We start from the raw sequence: 24,885 nt of genomic DNA on the forward strand, positions 1-24,885 counted from the left end.
GATCTACGCAACCTCTACCTGTCCTAAATCCACACTGTTCCTCGCCAATTACTCCCTCTGTTCCTCTCCTAATCCTCTCAATCAAGATCCTCCCATAAACCTTCTCAACAACCTAATCCCTCTGAAACTACTACTCACACTTAGTCTTCTTTTCCTTTGTAAAGTGGAATTATACAGGCATCATTCCAGTCCTTCGTCACTCTACCTTCTCTCCAGCAAACATTAAACCTCACCAACCAGTCCACCATCACTGTACCTCCTTTTTTAGACATTCTGCATGGCATCCATCCAGACCAGGTGCCTTACCTGCTGTCATCATCTTAACCACTGCCTTCACTTCATCCTTATTTCTTCTCCATTTTCCTCACTCATGACGGTTATTTTCTTAGCACTTCCCACTGCAACTATCTTTCCCTCCCTATCCTCCTTCACATTTAGCAATTCCCTAAATTACTCTGCCCATCTTTCCCTTACTACCTTCTCTTCCATTATCATCTGTCCATCTGCACTTTTTACCTTTTCATCTCTACTTGATTCGCCTCGTCTTCCTCTCTTAATTTTTCTAAAACATCTTTTCATTACTTTAAAAAATTTCTGTCATACTCTTACACCATTTCACATCTGGTCTCCTCTTTGCCTCCTTTACCTTGTGCTTTACTTCTCTTTTCTTTGTACCTCTCATATGACTCCCTCTTCCTATTTTGTAACCAATCTGTGAAAGCTCGCTTCTTCTCTTCTACAACCTTCTTTGTTTCCTCATCCTACCACTCACTACTCTTCCTTCTATTCCCTCCCGTCCCTCTTGTTCCACACACCATCTTTGCACACTTTGTGACTCCCTCCTTGAACCATCCCCATACCTCCTCCACTCCTAGCTCTACTTTATCCTTCACTCCCTCCTACTCCTCCCTCAGCTTCTCCTTGTACTCCTTCCCCTTTTCGTTTTCTAAGCACCTCCCAACCTTTTGTCCTTTTCCTCTTTCTCCATCTATCCTTCACTCTCAACTTACCTTCCACCAAAAAATGACCTGATATTCCCCCACTCTCTCCCCTTAGCACATGTACATCCTTAACTCTTCTTACTGTACTCCTATCTACCACTACATGTCCATTAACACGCTATCTACCACCCTCTCCCATGTGTACTTATGCTTGACTTTCTTCCGAAATACTGTATCTGCTATCATCAACTCTCTAGACACATCATCATCAACTCTTCACTAAGATTCTTTCCTTTAACTTCACATTTCCCAACCACTCCGTCAATCGGTTCATTCTCTACCCTAGCATTAAGGTCTCTCAATACTACTACACTGACGTTCCTCCCTAATCCCTCTATGCACTCATTTAAATCTATCCAAAAAGACTCCCTTTTTCTACACTCTTCTCACTACTAGGCCCATATGCACTTACAAAAACCCACATTTCCTTTCCCAGTTTCACCTTCATCCACATTATCTCCGTAAAAATTAAGTTAGGACGGCAGTTAGCAGTCGACTTAGTCCCTTGGGGAATGAGATTAATTCCCAGGTTGGAGAATTTTAGAGTCCCAATAACTTAGCTGGTAGAGCGCCGGCTTCGCGTTCGTCTTCAGCTCACTTCCTGGGTCAGAAGCAATGCAGTAAGATGCAACATATCCACATCAAGGCCATAGTACTTTGTTTATATTCTGACCCTTTTTTGTGCTGCCCTCATGTGAAAACAGAAAAGAGGATTAAAAAAAAAAAAAAAAACTTTTGGCTGTGCCATTCTATAGTCAATTAACAATTCTTTTTGTACTCATACCTATCTCTTGCCTTCTCTCTTAACTGCTCAACAGACATTTCCCTTTTACTCAAAGCCTGCTTCATCTCCTTCTTGGCCATCCCCTTAAATCTATCCCATCCACCTCTGCCCTCCACATTTTTTTTTTTTTTTTTTTTTTAATTTTTCCTAAAAAAGTCTTTCCATTGTCTCCAACCCCCACCAAAAGTTGGAGCCTTGTCTCTACACCTCATTTCTTACTCCATCCATCCCCATAACCCCTCACCATACTTCTCTAACACTTCATCTCATACACATTTAAATCTTTCCTTTCTGCCTTCTTTAAATACTAAGTCTTTGCCCTATACAGTGTTGTTGGCACAATCACTCCTTCATATAATTTTCTCTTTGCATCCATCCTTAGATCCCTATTTCTCATTACATTTTCCATTCTCCCAAGAGATATATTTGCTTCTCTTGCTTTACAAAGTCACTTCACTCACACTTCTCTATTCGATGCTTTACGTCGTATGCCGCAATTTAAAAATTTGCCAAAAATAGGTATTGCATCTAGGGTCAAATCTGTGGTAATGACCAAGTAGCCCTGTTCATTTGCTGTATAAAGCACCCAAAATTTTGGATTTATTGACAAAACTAGCAACTTGGCAGCAATTTTTCTGGGCTAACTTTGGTACAAAATCGGCCTTTAGGACGTAATTTAGGCGATTCTGGTGTACAAAACAAAGTATGAGGAGGTGAAGTTGTACTTTGACAGTTAGGCAGGTGGTATTATGTACATATTCAGATGTAACTGGCAATTTCGCACTGCCAATTTTCGTAATAAATGCGTCATACAAAATGTGGCCGGGAAATAATAGTGTGATGGATGCTTACTAAAACATTTACATAAACAATAAGAAACACCACAATCACATATCCTCCATGAAATTATAAAAAATATATATACCAAAAATCAATTTACCACATATAGTGATAAATATTTGCCCCCCCCCAAAAAAAAAAATCCACAAAAATATTTATAAATGCATTTTTAGTAAGTGTCAGACTATTATAGGCAACTGTACATTGACTTGAAATATCAAAATTGTCAAATTCCTTCACTCTGAAATTTTAACGAAAAAATACGACCTTGTTGAACAAGAGTGAGGAGATAAAGTCTACGGTTGTTCTACAGAACTTTCACAAACATATCGCGACAAAATCGACCCAGTTTCTCCATTTCTTGGCTAAAGAGAATCAAAATAAGCAAAATTTGTTGGTTTTACATAATTTTGAGTTGATTTAAGAAAAAACAAATAGTATGAATAATTAAATCGATTTTGGCTACGCCGCTGGTGGGGGAGTATATACAAAATTCGCCCGGCGACGCACGGGTTAAAAGTGTCTGCTTCATCAAACCTCTCTCCTTTAAGACTTACCTCCAACTTATTGCCACCCTCACTCCTTATATATCTCATTGTCGTGCTTTTACTTATATTTACTTTCAATTTTCTCCTATCACATTATAGTTCCCTCCTAAACTGTCACTAACTGCCTTAGACTCTCCTCTAACCTTGCCAGAAATGCAATGGCATCAGCACACAATTACTGGATCACCTACTTTCCTCCACTTTTTATAACAATCTCCAACCCTCTGCCCATCACCCTTGGATTTACCTCCCTTACCACCCTATCTATGTACACATTGAACAACCATGGTGACATAACACAACCTTGGCACAGCCCCACCTCCATTTGAAACCACTCTCACTATTCCCAACCCACACAAGCTCTACTATTTATATAAAATATTTTGATTGACCTTCAACAGTTTTCCCTCTGCCTCATGTATCTGCAATACCTTCCTGTCTACCCTGTCATAACACTCATAATCCATAAAGGCCCCAACAATATGACTACATTTTGCAAATAAAAAACTTCTCACATGCAAGTATCTGCCTTCCTATAAATATTTGATTCATGCAGCCTCTACATTTCCTAAACCCACACTATTACTCACCAATTACTCCCTCTGTTCCCCTCCTAATCTTCTCAATTAATACCCTCCCATATGCCTCTTAACAAAATTATCTCTCTAATACTACTATATTCACATTTGTTCCACTCCTCCAACACACTTTTCTCCTTTAGGCTTAAATTAAACAACCTCATTAGCTGATCTACTATAACTGTTTCTACCTTCGTCAGACACTCCACATGACACCCATTCAACCCAGGTGCTTTACCAGCTTTCATAATTTTCAATGCTCTTTGTACCTGATCGTTTCCTATAGCCTTGTCATTTTCTTCACTTCTCCCACCGCTACAATCAGTCCCTCCTCCTATGAACTCTGGCTCTATAAAAATTGGTTTTGCTTCATGATTCCAAGTTTCTTGAACTCAAATGGGATCTGAAACTGATGATCTAAGGAAAAAAAAAGATAAGAAGAAAGCCAAATATTGGCTACACTAAAGGACAGTAATACCAAAGTCAAATGTTAAAAAGATTGAAGAAAGGAAATAGAAAATAGATCCAAGGAGTGGTGAGGGTACAGAAAGCATCATTATGAAATCAGAAGGAGACAGTTAATTTCTAAAGAAATCATGGGATGAGCAAAATAAAATGGAAGGAATGGTGAAAGTCTTTAGAAAGAGGGAATCACTTATCAGGGGTGCAATAGACAAAATTATTCTCCCAGGGTAAATAAACACTCACATTGTTTTACTAGTGGATAGAAGAAAATATGAAATACATCATAATAGATGACATGTAATTATAGAAAATGATTCAAGAATACCTAGTCAGAGTGGAGAAGTGTTTAGGTTGAGTTACTACAAACATACAGAAACGCCACTTACGAAGAATGAACAACAACAGGTAGCTTGTGAGTGAAAACAAGGTTAAGAACAAGAAAATGTGGAACAAGAAAAACAATTGTTACTTTTGGAGAAATTTAAATCAGAAATTAATGAAATAGTATAAAAGAGGGAAAGAAAGACAGAAAAAGGGAGAGGAGGAAGAGGGAGAGATAGAAGGAGCGAAAAGGGAAAAACAGAGAGAAAGAAGGGAGAAAGGAAAAGGGAGAATGGAAAAAAGGAAGAGGGAAAAGGGAGAAGGGAGAAATGGGTAGAGAATGCAGCTATAAAGTGCACTAGGCTGTGCAAGGAAGTTAAGTGGTAAATACTAATGTAGATGGCTTATAACTGTAGGTTGGAAATCAGTGATTATGTGAAGATAAATCAATCTTTTATCTTGTGCTTAGTAGAGACTAAGCTACCAAGAAATATTGATCTACAACTGGGGATTAGTAGTTACAATCTGGATATATGGCAGAAAAGATAGAATGGGAGGTTGGGGTGATAAGCGTGGTAAAAAATTATAATGGATAACAGGATATTGAGTAAAAGTAAGACTGAGGGAATAAATCCAAAAATTAAATCCATCACGGTAGTGTATGCTTCCCCAAGACAAAGGCTTGGAATGAAACTGAATACTCAAGAGTATCAGCCACCTTCTACCTCCGAAGGAAAATTCTTGGACAAAGTAATAATGTAAACCTAGTGGGATTCTTTCATTTAACGAATAGGTGGGTTTGGAGGAATGGGAAGCAAGTAGTGACGAAAATTCCCAGGGTAAGGGTTTGTTGTATGTTGCAGTGGGTAACACAATAACTAAATAAGTGATACTGGTCATTGTTGCCTTGAGTTTCACAACAGACTAATCCCTCTAAAACTACCCCATACATATTTGACCTCTTTTCCTTTGTAAAGCTATACAAGCACTCCTCAAGCACACTTCCTCTCTTAGGCACACATTATACAACCTCAATAGCCAACCCACCATACCTATTCCTCCCTATGTCGGTCATTCCACATGACACCCATCCAAATTAGATGCCTTACCAGCTCTCATCACTTTCAATGGTATTTGTATTTAATATTTTCTTATAGACCTGTCATTTTCTTCTCCCATCACTTATTTTCCTACCCCCTTCCTTAGCCACAATCAATCCATCGCTAACTTCCTCCACATTCACAATTTCTCTGAAATTATTTACCTATCTTCCCCTTACCACCTTAGCTTCATTAACATCTGTCCATCTCTACCCTATACCCTCATTCTCTTCACTTCCTTCTATTTTTTCTCAAACAAATACCCTATTATACATCTGCCATCCTCTTTACCTCCCTCACAAACATTTCGATTCTCCACTCTTCTAGTTAGACCTCTTATATACTTCCCTAGTTCTACCTTGCAACCAATCCTTATACATGCTCATTTCTCTTCTATCACTGCCTTTGCCTCTTAACCCCACCATTCACTACCTTTGCTTCTGTTTACTCTCATCCTGGTTATCCCAGATACACCTTTGCGCCTGTTGTTATTTCCTCCTTGAAACGTATCCATTCATCTACTTCTACTTCCTCACCACCTCCCACATTTTTCTTAGCTTCTGGCAATCTTTCTCTTTTTCCTTTTCATTCAGTTTGTTAACTCTCAGCACTTACCTTTCACCCATTTCTTTATCCTTCACTTTTCCCCCTCTCTTAATTTCCCTTCTACCAAAAATGATCTGACACACATTGCTCTCTCCCCTGAAAACAGTAACTCCTAGAACTCTTCTAATCCTCCTTTTGGGTACGACTACATAGTCCACTAATGCCCTATCAACCACCCTTTCCTCCACTCCTCTTTCACATGCACAATTCTTCTTAAACGCTGTTTGTGCTATCATCAACTGCTTTTCTAAACACATCATCATCATCAATTCTCCACCATGATTCTTACCTAGCTCCCTAAATCTCCCTGCTATCACATCTAACATGCAGATCTATCAGCACCACTACATTTATATTCCCTTCAAAACTCTCCAAACATTCAGTTAGGCTGGTTGAAGGCAAACTCTGGTGGAGAGTTGGTTTTATTTAACAATGAAAGTTAGGCGCCAGTGGTGGTGGTGGTGGGGGGGGGGGGAGATGGCGAGGGAGGTGACAAATGTGTTTCAAGTTGTGTCCCCTGGCAATCTGCTCGCGGGGATGGGGGAGGAGGTGAGAAAGCAAAGAGCAGCGAGCCAGGCTCACGTATGATGCTTTAAGGTGATCTGAATCTTCGGCGTTGGTACATCCTTTATATACGCGGGCAGGTCATGACCCGTGCTCCTAATTGCCGTGAAGTCAAATGTGAAGCGATGGAAGTCGGACGCAAAAACGTTCTCAGGTGGCTGACTCACGTAGATGGAGGGTATGAGGCGGGTATCGCACGTGATTTCCTTCAAAGGGGCTTTGTGGTGTCTCACATGGTACTGGTTAGTTATTCGGCTGACCCCACGAGCGATTCCCTTGGGGGCCTCGGAGGTCAAATTGTCGTGGGCAGAGAAGAGGTGAGAACGGGAGTGAGGACAAGAGGTGAGGACCGGTGAGTGAGGACTACTAACACGCCCCCACGGAAGTCAAGGGTGGAAGCGAAGTCGTTTCGACAAGAAATCGTCAAGGGAGTTGTCCTCACGACTGGGCCGGAACTTGAAGACAGGGGTGGAGTTGGCCCTCAGACTACAGGAGTAGCAGCAGGTAGTGGTTCGTTTGCCACAGGGTAGCAAGCCTCGGGGCGCTCAGCTACCCCCGTGGGACCGGAGTTTTCCTGTATATCGTGGATGATGTCGAAGAGTTTGGTGCATCTCGGAAGTCTGCTCGGGGGATCTCGCGTCTGGAACGCGTCCTGGGATCATGTCGTACGGTGGCATGGGAGCGTGGTTACATCTCCCAGAAAATATAGATACTTGAAAATGGTCGTGGTTAGTGGGTGTGACTTTAGGCCAATTAAGGCGTCATAGACTTGACAGTCGATGTTGCTAGTCACTAGATTACCGAAGTCGTGGTGTAGGACCATATGATCTCCGTTGAGCGTGTGGGTGGGTCAAGGTGGGGACGCTCACAGCTCTAGCTTGCTTAATGATCAAGTGGCGGTAGGCCACGAGTATACTTGTGATAGGCGAGAGTGTAGGCAATCGAAGTGGCAGTCGGCAGACGACCTGGCAGGTAGCGACGGCAGTCGAGCTGGCAGACGACAAACCTGGTAGGCAAACTGGCAGGCAATCTGACAGACAAATAGCGGCAGCCCATCTGGCAGACACATAGCGGCAGTCGATCTGACAGATAAGTGAAGGCACACCTATGGTAGGCAAGTGTAGGGAGTCGAATTGGCGGACAAATGGCGGTAGTCGATCTGGCAGACACGTGGCGGCAGTTGATCTGACAGACATGTAGCGGCAGTTGATCTGGCAGACAAGTAGCAGCAGTCGACGGCAGACAGCAGTGGTAGACGATCTAGCAGATCAAGTGGCAACTGGCAGCAGTCGAGCGGCGGCTGTCGAGCGGCAGAGCGGGATCGGGGGCCTCAAACGTTGGCTGGTTGAAGGCAACTCTGGTGGAGAGTTGGTTTTATTTAACAATGAATGTTGGGAGCCAGTGGTGGTGGTGGGGTGGGCGAAATGGCGAGGGTGACAAATGCGCTTCAAGTTGTGTCCCCTGGCGATCTGCTTGCGGGGATGGGGAGGTGAGAAAGTAAGGAGCAGCGAGCCAGACTCACGTATGATGCTTAAAGGTGATCTGAATCTTCGGCGTTGATCCATCCCTTATATACGCGGGCAGGTCATTACTCGTGCTCCTAATTGCCGTGAGGTCAAGTGTGAAGCGAGGGAAATCGGGCGCAAAAGCGTCCTCGGGCGGCTGACTCACGTAAATGGAGGGCATGAGGGGCTTTGTGGTGTCTCATGTGGCATTGGTTAATCATCCGGCTGACCCCAGGAGGGATTCCCTTGGGGGCCTCAGAGGTCAAAATGTCATGGGCAGAGAAGAGGTGAGAACGGGGGTGTGGATAAGAGGCGAGGACTGGCGAGTGAGGACTACTACTACTACTACTACTACTAAAAACAAAAAAATCCTATTCATTTTTCTCACTACCAGGACCATGTTCACTCACAGAAGCGTACATTTACCATCCCATTTTCATCTTTGCCCACATTATCCTCAAAGACACTTCTATCCACTCCACTACGCACTTTCCTATCTCATCACTTACCAGCAAAGCCACTCCTTTCCTCTCTCGGCCCTTCATTACTCCCAACACCATACCAAACTCCCAAACTCAAAATAACACACCCATTTCAACTTAGTTTATTTCAAAGCTAACATCTATTTTTCTTCTCACAAGCAGTCTCTTCCCCTTTTTAGTAATTATTCCGTCTTGGCTCCAGGTATATATGTCTAGATGTTTTTCTGCAACAGCTGACAGTCCTCGTTTTAAATTTTCTCGTTATCTTACAACACTCCAAGATCTTTCTCCTTTGCTTTGGAGCTAAATTTGCTTCCCAAGGAAGAATTCAGTGATGGTCTCTTGGAGCTATTACTCATTTTCAGTACTTTTACTTATTTATATATATTCTATTATTATCATCGAGTTTTTTATGAGAGTAGTAGAGCTTGTGTCAGGATTAGAAATGGAGAGAGTGAGTGGTTTGAAGTAAAGGTGGGACTTCGTCAAGGATGCGTTATGTCGCCCTGGCTGTTCAACTTATACATGGATGGGGTGGTGCGAGAGGTGAATGCTAGGGTGGGTCAGGGATTGGAGATGGTTAAAGAAAATGGAGAAAAGTGGGAGGTGAGCCAGCTGTTGTTTGCAGACAACACTGCGCTTGTGGCAGGGTCAGAGGAGGGATTGAGGAAGCTGGTGGCAGAGTTTGGGAGAGTATGTGATAGAAGAAAGCTAAAGATAAATGTGGGTAAAAGTAAGGTGATGAGATGTACAAGGGGTAAAAGTGGCAGTAGACTGGAAGTGAACATTAAGGGAGAGCGACTGGAGGAAGTGGATAGTTTTAGATACTTGGGTGCAAGTGTAGCAGGAAAAGGTGGAGTGAAGGTGGAGGTAGAATGTAGATTGAGAGAAGCGAGTAAATGCCTTGGTGGATTAAAGAGTGTAATGAGGAATAGACATTTGGGAATGGATGCGAAGAGGAGACTGTATGAAGGAGTGATTGTGCCAACAGCACTGTATGGGGCAGAAACGTGGAACATAAGAGAAGAAGAGAGAAGGAGTTTGAATGTGTTTGAGATGAGGTGTCTGAGAAGTATGGTGGGGGTTACTAGGCTGGATAGAGTGAGAAATGAGGAGGTGAGGAGGAGAACAGGGGTGGAAAAGGAGCTGGGAGATAGGGTTGATGAAAGAATATTAGGATGGTTTGGACACATGGAAAGAATGAGTGAAGAAAGACTAGTAAAAGAGGTATGGAAGGCAGATGTGGAGGGAGTGAACATGAGGGGACGTCCTAGGATGAGGTGGATGGATGGGGTGAAGGGGGCTTTGGGGAAGAGGGGAATGTCTGTTGAGGAAGGAAGGGAGAGGACGGAAGACAGAGGTGAGTGGAGAATGGTTGTATATGGATGATGTGATTGCATGAGGAGGAATGGGCGGGGGTGGGGTGGGGGGTGGGGTGGGGGGGGTATGCGTGAGTAAATTTTGACGCAGCCCGAAGGGATTTCTCCCCGTCCTCTCCTTATATGCAAGAGGGGACGGAGAGGGGGGGTCGCCGATTAAATGAAGCGGCCTTGCTGTGGATGTGCTGTATCGTGCGACACTGTTTCTGACCCAGGGCAGTGGGCAGGGTGCAGGGATGACCCGTCATCCAGGAGGTGCTCAGATGAGAGGGAGGGGTGTGGAGTGTATTTAGGGATGAAATGGGTGGGAGTGTTTTTATGCCTTTCCCTTTTTGGCTACCTCCCTTGGAAGGGGGAAAAAGCCTTGGTATATGTAAGTATTATTATCATTATCACTATCATAATTATTATTACTATTATAATTATTATCACATTATTATTATCACTATTACTATTTTTATTACTATGATTAGTATTTTTACTATTACTACTATCAATTACTACTACTATTAATTACTACTATAAATTACTATTACTATTAATTACTACTACCACTATTACTACTACAACTATTACTACTACTACAATTACTCTTATACTACTATTACAACTACTATACTACTACAATTACTATTACTACTACAACTACTGCAACAAGTACTACAATTATTACTACTATTACTACTACTACTATACTATTACTACTACAATTACTATTACTACTACTGCAACTACTACAAGTACACTACTACTAGTACTACTATTATTACTACTATTACAATTACTATTACTACTACAACTTCAACTACTACAAGTACTACAACTATTACAACTATACAATTACTACAACTACTGCCACTACAACTACTACAACTATTACTACTACTATACAATTACTACAACTACTATACTATTACTACTACAACTATTACTACTACTACATTACTACAACTACAACTATTACTACTATACTATTACTACTACAACTATTACTACTATACTATTACTACTACAATTACTACTACTATACTATTACTACACTACTACTACAACTATACTATTACTACAACTAAACTATTACTACAATTACTACTACTACTATTACTACTACAACTATACTATTACTACTACAACTATTACTACTACTACAACTACTATTACTACTACTACAACTATACTATTACTACTACAATTACAATTACTATACTACTACAACTACTACTACTACAACTTTTACTACTATTAGTAATAGTAGTAGTAATAGTATAGTAGTAATAGTTGTAGTAGTAATAGTATAGTAGTAATAGTATTAATTGTATAGTAGTAATAATAGTTGTAGTACTTGTAGTTGTAGTAATAGTAGTAGTAGTAGTAGTAGTAGTAGTAGAAGCAGTAGTGGTGGTGGTAGTAGTTATGATAGTGGTGGTAGTAGTAGTAATTGTTGTAGTAGTAGTTGTTGTAGTAGTTGTAGTAGTAGTTGTTGTAGTAGTTGTTGTAGTAGTAGTTGTTGTAGTAGTAGTTGTTGTAGTAGTAGTTGTAGTAGTTGTTGTAGTAGTAATAGTAGTAGTAATTATAGTAGTAATTATAGTAGTAATTATAGTAGTAATAGTTGTAGTAGCAATAGTTGTAGTAGTAATAGTTGTAGTAGTAATAGTATAGCTGTAGTAGTAATAGTATAGTAGTTGTAGTAGTAATTGTATAGTAGTTGTAGTAGTAGTAATAGTAGTAATTGTATAGTAGTACTACTATACAATTACTACTACTACAACTATTACTACTACAAGTACTACAACTATTACTACTACTACTATTAGTAATAGTAGTAATAGTATAGTAGTAGTAATAGTTGTAGTAGTAGTAATAGTAGTTGTATAGTAGTAGTAATAGTTGTAGTATAGTTGTAGTAGTAGTTATTATAGTAGTAGTAATTATAGTAGTAGTAATATAGTTGTAGGAGTAATTGTATAGTAGTAGTAACAGTAGTAATAGTATAGTAGTAGTAATAGTTGTAGTAATAGTAATAGTTGTAGTAATAGTAAAGTAGTTGTAGTAATAGTAATTGTATAGTAGTAGTATTATACAATTACTACAACTACTATACTATTACTACTACAACTAAACTATTACTACTACTATTACTACTACTATTACTACAACTACTATTACTACTACTACAACTACTATTACTACTACTACAACTATACTATTACTACAACTACTACTACATCTACTACTACAACTTTTACTACTATTAGTAATAGTAGTAGTAATAGTATAGTAGTTGTAGTAATAGTAGTAATTGTATAGTAGTACTACTATACAATTACTACTACAACTACTATACTATTACTACAACTATTACTACTATAATTACTACTACTACAACTACAACTACTACTACTACAACTATACTATTACTACTACAATTACTACAACTACACTATTACTACTACAACTATACTATTACTACTACAACTATACTATTACTACTATACTATTACTACTACAATTACTATTACTACAACTACAAGTACTACAACTATTACTACTACCATTAGTAATAGTAGTAGTAATAGTATAGTAATAGTTGTAGTTGTAGTAATAGTAGTAGTAATAGTTGTAGTACGTGTAGTAGTAATAGTTGTAGTAGTATAGTAGTAATATAGTAATAGTATAGCTGTAGTAGTAGAAGTAATATAGTAGTTGTAGTAGTAATTGTATAGTAGTTCTACTACTATACAATTACTACTACAACTATATTACTACTACGACTACAGCTATACTATTACTACTACTATAATTACTACTACAACTATTACTACTACTACAACTACTACTATTACTACTACTACAACTACTACTATTACTACTATACAATTACTATTACTACTACTATTACTACAACTACCATTAGTAATAGTATAGTAGTAGTAATAGTATAGTAGTTATAGTTGTTGTAGTAGTAGTAATAGTAGTTGTAGTAGTAGTAATTGTAGTAGTATAGTTGTAGTAATTGTATAGTAGTAATAGTTGTAGTAGTAATAGTAAAGTAGTTGTAGTAATAGTAGTAATTGTATAGTAGTACTACTACTATACAATTACTACAACTATTACTACTATTACTATAATTACTACTACAACAACTATTACTACAACAATTACTATTACTACAACTACTATACTATTACTACTACTACTACTATTACTACTACACTATTACTACTACAATTACTATTACTACTACAAGTACTACTATTACTACAACTATACAATTACTACTACAATTACTATTACTACAACTACTATTACTACTACAACTACACTATTACTACAACTACTACTACGACTACAACTGCTACTATTAGTAATAGTAATAGTATAGTAGTAATAGTATTAATTGTATCGTAGTAATAATAGTTGTAGTACTTGTAGTTGTAGTAATAGTAGTAGTAATAGTAGTTGTAGTAGTAGTAGTTATTATAGTAGTAATTATAGTAGTAATAGTTGTAGTAGTAATAGTATAGCTGTAGTAGTAATATAGTTGTAGGAGTAATTGTATAGTAGTGATAATAGTAGTAATAGTAAAGTAGTTGTAGTAATTGTAGTAGTAATTGTATAGTAGTAGTACTACTATACAATTACTACAACTACTATACTATTACTACTACAACTATTACAACTACTACATTACTACTATTACTACTACTATACTATTACTACTACACTATTACTACTATAACTACAACTATTACTACTATTACTACAACTACTACAATTACTACAACTATTACTACTATCACTACTACTACTATTAATACTACTACATATATTACTACTATTACTACTACCATCACTACTATACTATTAAAACTATTACTATTAATACTATTACTATTACTACTATTACTATTACTACTATTACTACTATTACTATTACTACTATTACTATTACTACTATTACTATTACTACTATTACTATTACTACTATTACTATTACTACTATTACTACTATTACTATTACTACTATTACTATTACTACTATTACTATTACTACTATTACTATTACTACTATTACTATTACTACTATTACTACTATTACTATTACTACTATTACTATTACTACTATTACTATTACTACTATTACTATTACTACTATTACTATTACTACTATTACTATTACTACTATTACTACTATTACTACTATTACTATTACTACTATTACTACTATTACTATTACTACTATTACTATTACTACTATTACTATTACTACTATTACTATTACTACTATTACTATTACTACTATTACTATTACTACTATTACTACTATTACTATTACTACTATTACTATTACTACTATTACTATTACTACTATTACTATTACTACTATTACTATTACTACTATTACTATTACTACTATTACTATTACTACTATTACTATTTCTACTATTACTACTATTACTATTACTATTATTACTACTATTACTACTATTACTATTATTACTAACTATTACTTTTACTACTACCACTACTATTACCACTACTATTACCACTACTATTACCACAACTTTCACCACTACTATCACCACTACTATCACCACTACTACTATCACTACTACTACTATTACCACTACTATTACCACTTACTATTACTAATAGTACTACTATTACAACTACTATTACTACTACTATTACTACTACTATTACTACTACTATTACTACTACTATTACTACTACTATTACTACTACTATTACTACTACTATTACTACTACTATTACTACTACTATTACTACTACTATTACTACTACTATTACTATTACTACAACTATTACTACTACTACAACTATACTATTACTACAATTACTATTACTACTACAACTACTACTATTACTACTACAACTACTACTATTACTACTACAACTACTACTATTACTACTACAACTACTATTACTACTACTACAACTACTATTACTACTACTACAACTATAAATATTACTACCACTACTATTACTGTTACTACTACTATTACACTACTACTATACTACTATGCTACTATTACTATTACTACTATAACTACTATTAATACCACTACTATTACTACTACAACTATTAGTACTACAACTACTATTACTACTAATACTACTACAACTACTACAATTACAAATACTACAACTATACTATCACTACATTACTATTACTACAACTACTATACTACAACTATTACTATACTACTACCATTACTACTACTATTACTACCATTACCACTACTACCACTATTATCATTTATTATTATCATTATTATTGTCATTATTATTATTATTACCATTATTATTATCAATAATAATCATCATTATCATATTTATTTATTTTGGTACTGGAATTCATTTTCCACTCCTGGTTTCAGATGTATACATTTCCACTCCTGGTTTCAGGTGTATACAGTGTCCAAACATTTTTCTGCTCATGAACTTTGCTTCGTCAATATAGCTTGTTATAGCTTCCATCATGTCATTAACATAAAAACATTACAAGTGCTAACACCAAACCTTGTGCAGTTCCATTGGTCATAGATCTCCATCCTGATGTCTTGTCCTTTACTACTGTCCTCATGTACCTGCCCTTCAGAAAATCCTTTATCCCTTCTAACAATTTACCTTTTAGTCCTACAATATGCTCCATTTTCCACAAAAGTCGACTACGAGGTACTTGGTCGAAGGCCTCCTTTAAATTGAAGTATAGGGTATTTAACCCTTCACATTTTGCAGTGCATCAATTTCTTTCAAGTGAAAACTTCACAGATTCGACACACATGACCTTCAAGGCATCCGTGTCATCAGTGTTTCACTGTCCTTTTACATAATTTCACTATTGTGCTGGTCAATGATACTGGTCTGTACTTCAGTGGTATCTTCTTACTCCAATCTTTATGAATTAGCACCGTGTTTGCCGTCTTCCAATCATGTGGCACTCTTCATTCTTTCAATAAACTCACAATTAGACAATGAATATTGTCAGTTGCTCCCTACAATCTTTAGGAAACCAGTTTGAAATCCCATCAGGTCCAGAAGTTTTTTTTCACATTTTGTTTATATGTTTATATCTTGTAAAACCAAATTATTGCTCACATCTCCTTTACAAAGCTGCTCTCCTCTGTGGAGATAGATTGAAAACTTTCACATATTATTTCGGCCTCTGAGCTGAAGCCTCCTCAAATACCTCACTGCACACTCCCCTTAGCTCAAATAAGCAGGATACTATGTTTGCGGGATTTCATCTTTGTGCTTTGTCAAATTTGGCTGGAAATTTGTTTTTTGTTATCTGACTGTACCGTTTCTTCATCTACATTATTCCTTCATATTCTTCAAATACCTTCTTTTTCTATTTCTTTCTATGCTGTCTGGTCTTTCTTCTATCCCAAAATAAGAAGTCTACCATGTTGATTATATCCGCTATTTTCATAGTTTTGAACACTGATACTGTATCGCCGCTCTCTTCTCTCTTCTAATGTTGGCCTATGTTTTGTCGACTAGGCTGGTAACCATTTTGATTTATATTCTTTCAATGATCTCTTTATATATGTTTCTTTTTGCGAAGGGATCACACCACTGCAGCACACTGGGACAAATCAAGTTTTCGATGAATTTTCTCATCAGATTTTCATTCATGCAGTGGAATGCCACTCGTATAAATGTATATTATCTAATTGTAATGTGCAGGAAAAGAGCTATAGTCATGGGGGTACCATTACTTTTTCACCGTTGATTGACCTTAGCTTGAAATTCATTGATTGACCTTTGTAATACTTTAGGTTATTCCAAGAAGTGATGCATATGTATGGAAGAGTATATTTCATGATGGCTTTTAATTTTTTTTATTTTTTTTTTTTTCTCCCATGCCTTGGTGACACCCTCCCACCCCAAGCCAAGAGACTTTTCTCTGTCAGTTTCACCCACTAACTTTATTGACTTCAACAGCTTGAACACCTCTTTTTATTTTTTAATGATGGCAAATCCACTGTGTCTATTCCTTTTTTGTATGTTTTATCTGTTAGGATGGGGATCAATGTCTTTTATCTTCTTTGCATTCTCTCAATCCTCCATCTTAGGTGGAGACAAAACCACCGCTGCATATTTTAATCTGAGATGGATTAGGTCTTTATGCGTTTTTTACATTTTGATCGTTGTACTTTTGTACAATTCATTGTGAGTTTGGAGGTGACATCATGTATAGCCTGTCACTAAAACACAATTATGATTCATTGGTGTACAGGGAAGCAGACATCTGATATGGACCAACATCGAGCGGAATCAAGTGAGGAAGCTCAAGCAGAAGAGGAAGCAGCGGGACATCATACAAGACGTAGCAGCACAACCACGACGGGTTTCCCAGGAATGTGGACAGAAGAAGGACAGTACCTCACACAAGGTATATTCTCTGAAAGACAATTATTTGTGTACTAGCAGGTATGACCTGGTGAACAGACATTTGGGCCTCCGACGTTTGGGCCATAGGCCAACACCCCTGGATGTTTGGGACACACAGATAGGACTTTTGGGTCATTGGAAAAAACTGCTGTAATGAACTTTTTTTTTTTTATTCCATACCATGGAATAAAAAAAGTTTTGTTCATTTTATCAGTTGTTTTTTTTTTTCCCAAACGTCCTACAATCATATAACTTATCCGAGAACATGTATAATGCATTCATCCATTTAACAAAGGCGCACTCCCCCCCCCCACACACACGACGGTCGAAGTGACATTGAAGTTTGGAACTCCAGGAAAACTTCAAATTTCGTCGATTTCAATGATGAGGGAGTACATTTGTTGTATTAGTAGGGAAGGGGAAAGCTCGTGGTGTAGTGGGAAGGTGAAGAAAAAGGAGAAAGGGAGGGATTATTGAGGAAAATGGAAGGAAATGAGGAAGGAGACGAATGGGCTCCCCTGGACGTTAGAAGAAATGTCAACAAAAGGACTGCAGACGACGCAGGTGAAGTCGAAAATATCAATAAAGGCACTAAAATTAGAAATATAGATAAGAACAACACATTAGAAAGTGGAGATGATATTTTCCATGGATTTAATGAGGGAGGGGATGCCAACCTCCCCCAATTAGCAAGTCTAGAGGAAAAACTAGAGAAAATGAAGGAAATGTGGGAGGTTAGGTTTAGCCAACTTACACGATTACTTAAAGAGTTGGTAAATTGGAAGAACTAAAGAAGGAGAATCAAAACCTAAATAAATAGAAGAATTAAAAAGACAGTTAAAAGAAGAAAAAGATGAGAATGAGGAATTAAAGAATAATAATAAAGAGAATAAAGAGTCCATAGCAAAGGAGGAATTGAATACACAGAGGAAATAGAAATGACAGAAATTATGAACAAGCATTTTAAATCGGTGTTTACGAGGGAGAATACAACCTAGAGATATCGAGTGGGAGGATAAAGTCCCCACTTTGAAAGAGATAAAAGTAACAAGGAATGAAATAATGAATCACTTGAGTAATCTCGATGTCAGAAAATCGCATGGACCACATGAAATGGCAAACTGGATTTTGAGCGAATGCAGGAATGAACTAACAGACAAAATACACTGTCTAATATGCAGTTCATTGAAAGAAGGAAAAGTTCCAGAAGATTGGAAAAGAGCAAATATAGTACCAGTATATAAAGGGGGAAATAAGGAAGACCCTACCAACTATAGATCGGTATCTCTGACAAGTATGATAGCTAAATTTTGTGAAAGAATGATCAAAATTAGATGGGTAAGGATTGGAAAACAACGACAACAACAACAACAACAATGTACTAAATCCAAGGCAGTTTGGATTTGGACAAGGACGATCATGCGTCACAAACTTAATGTGTTTCTATTCAAGGCTAACAGATGCAATACAAGAGATGATGGGCTGATTGTGCATTTCTAGACCAAAAAAAAGCTTTTGATAAGGTGCCACATAAGAAATTGCTAAAAAAAAAATTAGAAACTGCAGGAGGAATACAGGGCAAACTACTTAAGTGGATGGAAGAGTTCTTGAATGAAAAAAAAAAAAAAAAAAAAAAAAAAAAAAAAAAAAAGTGTGGTGATAAGAGACTCTCTAATTGGGATGAAGTGATTAGTGGAGCTCTACAAGGAACAGTTTTGGCCCCAATAATGTTTGCTATATATATATTAATGATATGGATAAAGGAATTGAAAGTTATATGAGCCTGTTTGTGGATGATGCAAAACTGTTGAAAAAAGTGAACACTGTAGAAGGTAGTGAATGGCTACAGAGTGATCTCAATAAAATATGGGAATGTAGTAGGAAGTGGGAGATGGAATTCAATATTAAGAAGTGTAGTATAATGGAATTTGGATAAGTAAAAAAAGAAAAAAAGAATAGTGGGATCATATAAATTGGGAGAAAAAACTAAAAAAGTAGAAAATGAGAAGGACCTGGGAGTCATCATTATGAATAATATATCCCCTGAGAAACGCATAAACAAAATTTTTGGAGAAACTTATAATTCAATAAGAACAATCAAAGTGGCATTTACATACCTGGACGAAGAAATGGTGAAGAAAATACTTGTCACTTTGATAAGACCAAGATTGGAGTATGCAGCGACGTCGTGGTCACCAAGTACAAAAAATATATATAACAAAACTTGAAAGAATACAAAGAGCAATTACGAAATTGGCACCTACACTCTCAGAACTATCATATAAAGAGAGACTAGCAAAACTTGAGCTACATACATTAGAGCAAAGAGGAGAGGAGACTTGATAACTATTTATAGAATCATGAAAGGCATAGAAACTATTGACAGAGAGGGTCTGATAAAATGGGATAGTAGAGATACAAGAGCACACGGAAAGAAAATCAAGAAAGACAGTTATAGAAGATACCTGAAAAAGAACATCTTTCCCCACGAAGTAATAGACATTTGGAACAAGTTAGATGAGAAAGTGGTGTGTGCAAAAACAATACACTTATTTAAAAAGTCTCGATAAAACGAGATATGAAGATGGGACACCACGAGCATAACTCCCTTTCCCGTAAAATACAACTAGGTAAATACACAATACACACACAACAATTTAGCAATATAAAGTCCTCCTCCATTACCCACAGTCTTCTGAAATTTCTCGACTTTCTACACAGCCGCCGACGCAAGCGTAACGCTTCCTTAGCTGTCACTTTTCTAGATTTTTAGAAAAGTGATATTGTTAACTGCTCAGTTGTCATTTCCAAAGCCATACGGCTAAGGTTCCATTTACACCTGACAGCGTAGTTGGCGGACTTCCTCACCAGTCGACAGCAGGCCGTTAGATATCGGAGCTCGATATCCTCCTTCCTTTTCCTGACTTGTGGGTTCCCCAGGGGTATAAGATGGGACCAATGTGCTTTCCCATCCTTATCAACCATACCCTTATGGACATCCGCATCGTTGAAAGTATGTTGATGATAGTACCGTTGGTATTCCCGTGAATACCAGGCAGCCTGACTACTCACCACTGCAGTTCACGCTGGACAAACTTAAGACATGGACTGAGGACAACAAAGTGAGAATTAACCACTACAGGATCATGGGGATGCACTTCTGTACATCCCCACATCAGTTGTCAATAGGTGCCCATACCTTCCAAGTGGTGGAGACGACACCACCTTTATACTCCTCACCCTTTTATACCCTTCCCCGGTGTGGGCCACCTTGTTCAATCTCACACAAAAGCAACAGCTAGAGAGAATACGGAAAAGGTTGTGCAAGATTATCATGAGACCTGCCTACAACGGTTATAACAGTGCCCTAATCACCCTGGATCTTTCAAGGCTATCAGAGAGGGATCGGGAGGTAATGAGGAAGTTTGGGGGGAGATCTATTCGCCCTAGTCACCGACACTTCCACCCGACGCACCCCTACCACGCCACATTATTGGGTACAACAATAAATTTGTGCCCATCAAAGCTCCAAGGACTGACCGCCATGCCATCCTTAGTGCACAGCATTAACTCAGTTTAATCTAGTCCTAGAATTAGCTCAATTTGTATATTGTCAGTGTATCACTTAACTCAATAAATCTATTATCATTATTACTACACACACATACACACCATAAATGAATTTAAGGAAAACAGTTTGTTAAACAGAGGCAAAAATACAGGACTTTATGAGCATGGCCCCAACTCCGTATACTACAACTAGGTAGGTACAACTTGGTAAATACACTCCCACACACTGGGTAGGATCAAACGGGGTCAACGCGACGACCGATGCCGCAATTTTTGGCGTTTTAAATGCCTCAAATAGATTATATCTACCAATCGCTTACACAGATGGGTGCAAAAAAAATTAAGTCTGAAAGTATGAGATTAAAGTGTTTTATATTAACAGTGACTACTTTTGAAGGATTTCCCCCAAAATGAGAATTAACCAGGCATTGTCATAACAGTTGTGTTAAATCTTGCCTGTGGCCACAACATTGTGTTTCTAACTTCTTTCCAAAACAAATATCATCAACTGTCATATTTTTCCACAGTGTTGGGAGATGCACTCATCCGAGGATTATCAGATGTGAACAGAGCACGACCCAAGGACCCCATATCACGGCTGGCCTGTTGTCTTTACAGCTATAGATACATAAATCCTTCCACGCCGGACTCACCAGCACCACGAGTAAGATTTTATTTTTGTTGATGTTCATGAGATTAGTACCATAGAGGGAGGCATTGTACTAGGATGACAAGAAAAAGTAACAAGACAAATGGCTAGGTTAAAACCAATGTCTTTCATTGTAAGCTGTACTAGTTATGCTGTGCATGTGGTGTATTCTTTAGATTCTGTAATGAATTTCAAGTGTGCTATTCACGCAGATAGTAAGTCACCCTAAAGTATTTGGGAAAACATGACAAGGCACTAGAGAAATAATGTGTATTTACCTAGTTATGTTTTATAGAATGAATTATGTCAGTACTCTATGCCCAGCCAGCAGGGAGATGCTCTGTAATTCTTAGTACATACCATATATACCTACTAGTTATTCCATTTCACCTCGGTTTAGCTTGGAAATTACAATGAATACTCTCAATATAGTGGTCAGATCAAATTCCATATTATTTTACACATTGAAGAATATTGCTGGTCATGATGATTACTATTGCTTTGAGTTTCACTCACTGGAAACCTGTAGTCTTTCAATAACTACCAACAGTCCTCAGGCCTTCCCATATATCTCTCAGGGGAGAAACTTTGGAATGTTTTCTATGTTTTATCATGGTTTGTCTGTTTCTGTGTCACTAGGTAACTGGAGAAGGAGGGGTGCAGTTATCAAACGTTGGCTATTATGTGAAAAAAGGGGAGAAATAGGAAAATAGTTGAAGGTGATAGAAATATATTTTGGGGCTAGTCTAGAGACTAAGTGTCAGCTACTCAGGGCTATACCTTGATTTTTGGAATATTGTTTTTATTGTATTAATGTGTGTTTGTTATGTCAATGGCTTGCAGCAGGAAAGAGAGGGAGCAATTACCAGTTGCTTTCATGTGAAAAGGGATGGTAGAATAGTCAAAGTTGGGTCTAGTCTATAGACCAAATACGAGCTCCCCAAGACTATTTTTAGATTAGATTGATAGTGTTGAAAGATTAAAAAGGGGCAGTAGGGAGATGATTCTTTCTAATTTCTATCTTGTATGACCACCACTGGGATATTTTGGACATATGCAAAGAACAAAAGAGGAGAGATAGACAAAAAGAGTGTGAAAGGCAGAAGTGGATGGAGTAAATATGAGGGAAAGATTGAGAATGGGATGGATGTCTAGGACGAAGAATGCCTTGGGTAAAAGGGCAATGTCTGTAGAGCAGGAAAGGAAGAAGGCAGAAGATAGGTGTGAATGGAGAATGGTTGTGAATGAAAGATGAACTGACGCATCCAAAACCAGATTAAGCTGTCGGGCCCTGTTGCGGTGTTGTCTTGCTGCATTGCTTCTGACCCAGGCAGTGGTCGGGGGGCAAGAATGGCCCTTCATCCACAAGGAGCTAGATATCTTTAAAAGGGAGACAAATGGGTGTGGGGTGGGTGGAGGATGGGTGCATGCCTTGGCTGGCTACCTCATATGGAGGAAAAAAATGGTGTACATACAGATACATAGGAAAACCACTGGCAGGGGAGGAAAGGATACTACCACTGAGTTTTCCTACTTGGGTGGTAGAAGGCGACAAGAACGGGACGGAGCATGGGACTAGGCATCCTGCTCTCCGTAGCCCTAAGGGGTAAATTCCTACAGTAAGTCAAGGCATAAGGGGGTTTGTGAGGAATTTTCCAACCAGAACCCTAAGGTTTGGGTCTTTTAACGTGCGTGGGTGTTGCAACAGATGAGAGTAAAAGGGAAGAGATAGGCAGTATGTTTGTGAGAATGAAGATGGATGTGTTTGTATTGAGTGAAATTAAGTTGAAATGGAGGGGTTAGTTTGATTTTGGGAGTGTAGTGGGCAGAGTTTCGGGAGTGGGGAGAGGAGGAGGGAGGGAAGGGATGGCTGTACTAGTAAGTGAAGAGATTGGTAAGCGTGTGGTGGAGTGGAAGGAATTTTCTTCAAGGTTAATGTGGATGAAGGTGAAATTGGGTAAGTACACATGGAACTGGTAGTGAGGAGAGTGTAGAGGAAAGGGAGGCTTTTTGAATAGATTTAAATGAGTTCATAGAGAGTTTTGGGAGAAGTGTCAATGTAGTGGCATTGGGAAATCTCAATGCTAGAGTAAGAAATGAACTAATAGACAGAGTGGTTGGGAAGTGTGGAGTGCCAGGTAAAAATCGTAGTGGAGAGTTGATGGTGGAGATGTGTTTAGAGAGTTGATGATGGCCAAATGTTGTTTGCTGACGACACTGCTCTTGTGGCAGGGTCAGAGGGGGGAATTAGTGACAGAATTTGGGAAGGTATGCAATAGGAGAAAGTTGAGGGTAAATGTGGGTTAAAAGTAAGGTGATGAGATGATGAGGGGAGAGGATGGCAGTAAGTTAGAATTAAGTCTTAAAGGAGAGAGGCCTGAGGGAGTGGATAGCTTTAGGTACTTGGGGTCGCATGTGGCAGGAAAGGGAGGGGTAGAGGTAAAGGTTAATTGTAGATTAAGAGAAGCCTTGGGGGATTAAAAAGTGTAATGAGAAATAGGCATTTGAGAATGAATGCAAAGAGGAAATTATGCCGACAGCACTGTATGGCTCAGAGGCATAGAATTCAAGAGGGGAAGAGAGGACAAATTAAATGTGTTTGAGATGAAATGTCTGAGACGTATGGTAAGGGTTAAGTGAGAAACGAGGATGTGAGAAGAGCAGGGGTGGAAAAAGAGATTGGAGATGGGGTTGATGAAAACGTATTGGGATGACTTGGACACGTGGAAGGAATGAGTGAAGAAAGATTAGTAAAAGAGGTGTGGAAAGCAGAGGTGAACAGAATGAACATGAGGGGACAACCAAGGATGAGATGGATAGATGGGGTGAAAGGGTGTTGAGCAAGAGGGGGATGTCTGTTGAGGAAGGAAAGGAGGAGGCAGGATATGAGTATAATTGGAGAATGGCTGTGTATAGATGATACTATGATGCAAGGAAGTGAGTGGGGGATGAGGGGGTTAGGGAGTGGTTTTGTGTGAATTATATTTTGTCACAGTCCAAAGGGTTTTCTCCCCGTCCTCTATTTTTTTACATGAGGGGACGAAGAGGGGGGAACCGTCGCCGATTAAGTG

The 24,885-nt window shown here is 38.2% G+C and overlaps 1 protein-coding gene across 1 annotated transcript in view; it reads left to right on the forward strand.

Moving 5' to 3' along the window:
* LOC143019110 (uncharacterized) overlaps nt 1-24,885 on the forward strand; it is a 91,579-nt gene that overhangs the window by 18,719 nt on the left and 47,975 nt on the right. The window contains exons 4-5 of the mRNA XM_076174806.1: nt 17,441-17,596; nt 21,693-21,829. Of these exons, the coding sequence (XP_076030921.1) occupies nt 17,441-17,596; nt 21,693-21,829 (293 nt within the window). The remainder of the gene's footprint in view (nt 1-17,440; nt 17,597-21,692; nt 21,830-24,885) is intronic.

Source organism: Oratosquilla oratoria, chromosome 36, assembly GCF_046742065.1.
Source record: "Oratosquilla oratoria isolate Oo_2021 chromosome 36, ASM4674206v1, whole genome shotgun sequence".
NCBI classification, from domain to species: Eukaryota; Metazoa; Arthropoda; class Malacostraca; order Stomatopoda; family Squillidae; genus Oratosquilla; species Oratosquilla oratoria.